Consider the following 6,000-nt stretch of genomic DNA (forward strand, 5'->3'; position numbering starts at 1 on the left):
CACTTGATGGCTGTCAATAGGGACTAAATGTTCATCTTCATAGGTTGGCAAAATAAAGTATTGCCATCTATAAACTCTGGGAATTAAATTTTAAGACCCCCTTACAGAAAATACAGATAATTAAGGTATATAAATTAGCTACTGGTTGGATGCATCTTGAGAGCCTGTTTTTGTCAAAAATAAGTAGGGTTATGAGAGCACAATTGTAATCAGCCATCAGATTCCATACCAGTTTCAACAAAACCCCTTAAACTATTCTGGCCTCCATGGGTTTTGTATAAAGACTGGGTAATGTGCATATTGAAACTACGACTATATATATAATACAGCAAAATTCAAAGGGGTGTTTATAAGATAGCATGACTACCTAGTAATAACACCAAAGACCAGTTTTGGAGAGAACAGAAATCTCATGCTTCTATAAACAGCAGCACTTAGAGAATAATTCTGGGAGAAAATGATTAATTCAGCACTTCTTGAACCTTTTCTCGGGTATCTGGTTGCTGCCTGCAGCTCAAGAACATACTGGACTAGATTAATTGTACGTCTAGTAAATTACAACTGTTTCCATGCTCTTAACTGAGTTCTTGATTTCAAAAATTTTCTGCAGAAAGTTATTAACATCATGCTCTACAAATCCAACTCTGTGATTGCTCTTCAAGAAAAGCTTATGTAGTTCTCTATGGGAGACTTCTTTTCATGAATAATATGCACTCTGTGTTCACAAAAATGTACATCTTCATTCTGGTTCAGTTTTTCCCAACCACGTCATCCCCGAACAATCAACCTTCTGCAAAAGTGATAAAATCACTGTTTTCTCCTTTTATGCCCTTTCTGCTCAAATTTCTACTCAAATGATTTAGAACATGCTAGCTGTGAGTGTTTTCATTTCATATATTAATAGGAGATCTGTCCCCAGTGCTGTATTTTAGTTTCCATATGCTATGAACAAACATAGGCAAGCCTAAAATAATCTTTCCAAAAAAACCCCAAACAACACATATACAGAGGGAAAATACAAAGAAGCAAAACCAAGGAAACTAGGTCTACCACCATTAACACAGACTTTACTAACATATTCTATTGGATCATGCCTGTTTTTTAGCATGATGCGGCCATCTCACACATTCAAGTGAACTCTAATCGATATTTTCATGACTTCGATTTGGATACCCAAATCCCATGACCAGCCTTTGATATAAAAAACTATACCTCAGCTTCCTGTTGTCACAAAATATTATTCTGACAAAATTTCACATTACATGAATACTTCAAAAATGGTGCCACTGATTCCTTAACAGAACTACCAACATTAAAATCTATTATGCTTACAAAAGGTCATAGTTATGTCATATGTAATACTTTCAAGAATATTCCTTTTTAAGCCTTTCAATAGAGAAGATTACATTAATGATTTACATACAAATGCCAAAAGTAACTCATTGTGAACATCTCAGTGTAAAATGAAATACTCATAAATTAGAACTCAATAGAAGGAAACTATCTCAAAAAGACATTATGGTAATAAGCATCCTAAAAATGGCACAAAATGGAGAGCGTGCTTTCAGGTGTGTTACTAATACCATCAGGTGTGTTACCAATAAAAGTGTTCTGGTAGAGGATTGGATCTATGTTTTTAGTCAAGCAGACCTCCCACAAACTTCAGAAAGGTGATTTATTTAAACAAAAACTGCAGGGTAAGGCCCTTTAATTCTTAACTATGAGTCAGCTTTTATGTTTCATATCTAAATGAAGATTTTTATAATTAGCAAAGAAAGGAAAACCAGTTTGGGGTGCTATGTAAGACTCTGAGCTCATCTGTCTTGATCCTGCAGATCATAACAAACCAAAGCTGCCATTAGCTTTACTCAATTTTGTGTGCAGCAGGCTCACAGATCCTTAAATATGCAGCCTATATAACTTATGTAACTTAACATAAAAATGCACGACTGAAATACCAGAAGCTTTACACAACAAAAGCTTTGGGAAGACAGTAGGTTTTTTATCTATCTTTCTGTATTTTTAATTTAATTCCAATTGATTAAGGTACAAATTATGGCTCAGATCTTACACCCTGAAGCATGCAGGATGAAAGCTGCGCCTGCGTCAAGTCCTACTGCCTTTGGTACACTTGCTTGGTATACAACACAGGACCGGGGCCTGTGGGATTTTGTTAGTTCACTCAAACATGCTTGTAATGTTACCAAACTGTAATATCGCTGATCAGGCAGAGCCTGTTGAATAAACACTGCAGTATTTTCTGAGCACACAGTCACTGAGTATTTTAGAAGTTTGCTTTTAGCATACTTTTGTGTCTTGAAGAAAGGAAGTCCGTGTTCTGTGTACTCCAGACTTCTGCAGTACCATGCATTCATAAGCAAGTGTTGCTGCAAGCAACCAAAAGCCTTCCTATACAAATACTTACTTTATTGACAACATTTTAACCTAAGAGCTACCGATTTCACCTACTGAAATCCTCTCAAAATGACATATTCCTACACACTAAATAGATCAGTTTCAAAGTAGATCCATCAGACACATTTCCAAGTAGACCTAACAGAACATAACACAAACTGTCTTCAAGTTAGGCAGAATATTAATATCGATTTATCTTCTGTTATCTATTTTTACAAATATGCCATGCAAAATAAAAATATGTCATACTAAATACAGATCTTTGGCCCCATGAAATGACTTAAAAACAAAGACCCATGTTGAGTTTTAGCCTTACTTCTAAGTCTCAGAATGTCAGATCTAATGACATTTCAATGTATCTTCTTATAATTTACATTATCTTTCTACTTAAGTGACAAAAATGGGAAATCACTGTACTAAATACCTGGAGCTTCATAAAAAGCCAAAATACTGTGTGCAGAAGCAAAAGGAGTGAAATAAAACCCTGGGAAGCAGGTATGATTATAATGCACTGATCACTGACACCCTAATAAACTACAGAATAATTTCACTCAAAGGGCCCGAACCTGTTTTGGTTCAGGATGGAAAAGAACTATGAAACCTCCAGAGATTAGACTTATGTAGAATCTGTTCCAAAGGTCTCTGAATCATGGGGGCTCATCCTTCTTCCCCTGAACTCTTTATAAGAGTTTTGACACCATCAGTAGCTGAAAACCAAACAGAATGAGAATCATGGTTATCTGAGATCAGGAAAGCTCTCTGTTTCACAAGGACCTGATCTACACACAGATTGTCTTAACAGGTTTCTCTTGTTTGTTTGTATTTCTTCACTCTTCCCAAAGCACACAAAAAATCCAATGAGAATGCACTGGAATTGCCCATAACCTAAATTTCAAATCAGTTGGTATCTGTGTAATAAAAGGAAAGTATACTTAATAGGTGAAGTTCATTTACTCTTAATATTGGACTAATTGGACTAATTAAAATTTCTGGTTTTGAAGCTAAATACACAAACAAAACTCCTAGTAAAGCCAAGAGAATAACTGTCAAAGTTGAAGATAACAGCCAAATATCATAATATTATCTCCCCTTACATTTTTGGTCTTCATTACAGAAGTAGGGCTTTCATATTCCAGGGCTGGTCAGAAATATCAGTTTTTGTTTATTTTACCTGTGCATTTAAGAACACCACTGAAAGCTTTGTTGCAGAAAACAGAAAACACACAGGGATACTTTATGCTTTCTACTAAAAAGGAAAAAAATCCCACTTAGAGACCTCAGGAACACATGAAAAAACAGTCCCAGCTCCTCGTGAAAATTAACTCTATCCTAGCTGAAACTAGGAGAAAAACAATGCCAAACAAAATTAGCAGCTTTTGGTATATATGCTAGCTCACTAAGTTTATCATCATAAAATCATTATCGTCAGTACTACTGCTAAAAAAACACACCTTGAATCCACATCCAATCACTCACAAATAATTTAAGTGCTAGGTTCAGAAATCACTGCTCTGTCTTTTATTCCTAGCCTGTACCTTTTTCTTCAGAAAAAAGGGAAGGAAGAGAGGATGAGAAGAGTGAGGAGGGGAAGCAAATGTACAGAATTTCGAATTTCTAATTACTTGTAAACATTACCTGTACTAGCACCAATTTATTTGCTTTCCTGCCCACGATTATTACTAGTCGGGGTTCAAGCACGAACCTAGGATTTGGTCCTGAATGCTGAAATAAACATTTTTATGAATTTACTGACCACTCCAACTCTGCAGCAGGAAGAAAAAAACATCAGGATCTCTCTTTCCATTCCAAAGTCCTTATACAACCACTGCAGTTCTCAAGTAAAAGGCTTATTGGTATCACACAACTGCCCTCGCACACAATGTAGCGTTTATTGTTTTCATAGTAGAAGAAATTACAGCCCTTACCTTACAAATTTGAAAATAATCTGAAGTGAGCGTCTCCTGGATCTCATCTCTGGGAGTCCCTGCAGCTCCTGCAGTCCCTCCTGGGTGCACAGAGCCACCACCAGCCCCGCTTCCACCACCACCACTGCTTCCACCAGGGGATGAGGCAGTTAAACCGTCCAAAACTTTGCGAAAATTAAATTTCTTCATTTTGGAAAACTCTTTCGGAAGATTTTTGGGGAGAGAAAGGATGTGTCGTAACACATTCAGCTACACGTAGCAGGAGAAAAAGTCTTTAATGATCCTCTGAGTGAGGCAGCACTTTAAGCCCCTCGTACCAAGCAGAATGCCAATATTAGGTATAATTGATCGAAAAATACAAAGGCTTCATTTTGTCAGATGGAAAAGCTACCTGCAACGGTCCTTTAAAAAAATTATTTAGAAAAAAAAAATCCACAAGCAGCAAAACTAAGATTTACGTTCAAATAAGGAACAATGGAACAACTGCCATCGGGTTCTCTCCCAAAATCCACATTTAGCAGCGGTTAAAACCGGAAAGTAAATGAAAAAATCAAGCCGGCATCCGAAACAGTAGGCTCCATCTCTCTATCTCTCCTGACTAGGCTTTGCTTCCGACACTTGATTATCTTCCCAAAACTACAAAAATCCGGCTACGTTCAATTTCCCCTTCCCCTCAAGAAGACCCTGTGGGGCAGGGGTACCGCTGCCGCCAGGCTTTCTGAGGAGCGGATTCCCTCTCCCCCGCCGCTGCCCTCCTCCCAGAGCTGCTGCCGCGACTCCCGCTCCCTAGTTATCTGCCCGCCCCGGAGCGCGCCGGCAGCCGCTGCTGCCCTTGATCCTCCTCTCGCCGCCGGGCTGCCGGCCAGGAGGGTGCGCGGCCGCCCCGCGGCGGGGTGGGAGCCCCTCACTTCCCTCGTCAACCGCTCGCCACGCACCGCCCCAGCCGCAGCTCCGTCAGGACCGAACGACGGTAACGAGCGACCCCCTCAGCCAGTCCGGCCGTCCCGGACTGACGATCTGAGATGACGGACCCCCTCAGACCTCCCCGCCCGTCCCGGTCACCGAGGCTGTGCCGACGCCGTACCCCCGGGACGGCTCCAGGGGGACCGGACTCCCTCAGCGCCGGGGGTAACCGGGGCGACGAGCCTGACGCGGCCGCTCGCTCTGAGGCGACGGTTCCTAACGGTCCCCGGGAGCGCCTGTGCCTGGCGCGGTGGGAGCGCGGGGTGGGGCGGGAGAGGAGCGGGACAGGTAAGCGGGGCAGATGAGCGGAGGGTGGCGGTGGCGGCTGCGGTCCCAGCCGGCTGCGGCGGCTCCCACCCGCCCGGTGCGCTCGGCTGCGTTCTCCGAGGTACTGAAACCTTCGCCGTCGGCGGCGGCAGCCGCAGCTCCTCCTCCTCTCCCACGCCCGCCCTCCCCTCCACGCCCCGCCCCGCCCCGCCCCGCCCTGCTCCGCCCCGCCGCCGCCGTCGTACCAGGGTGCGACCGAGCGCCAAGTTCCACTGGGAGGGAGGGCGGGGCAAAGGCTGGTGATTGACAGAGGCGGCAGCTTCCGATAGGTCGCGGAGGGCAAGTTGGGTGGACGTGATTGGCGGAGAGGGGAGGAGGGCGGGGACTGCTCTCAACAGGTCGGCGGAGCCTCAGTCCGACACTTCGCTAC

The 6,000-nt window shown here is 42.8% G+C and overlaps 1 protein-coding gene across 2 annotated transcripts in view; it reads right to left on the bottom strand.

The window, feature by feature from the left end:
- The window catches only part of STXBP5L (syntaxin binding protein 5L), a gene marked incomplete at both ends in the record, with an annotated part of 196,325 nt that extends 191,796 nt beyond the window's left edge, over positions 1 to 4,529 (bottom strand). For both annotated transcript variants that reach the window (XM_084276050.1, XM_084276049.1), the window contains one exon: positions 4,341 to 4,529. In XM_084276050.1, the coding sequence (XP_084132176.1) occupies positions 4,341 to 4,529 (189 nt within the window). The remainder of the gene's footprint in view (positions 1 to 4,340) is intronic.
- Between the last annotated feature and the right edge of the window lie 1,471 nt (positions 4,530 to 6,000).

This window comes from Gallinula chloropus (genome assembly GCF_964237585.1).
Source record: "Gallinula chloropus genome assembly, chromosome: 1".
NCBI lineage: Eukaryota > Metazoa > Chordata > Aves > Gruiformes > Rallidae > Gallinula > Gallinula chloropus.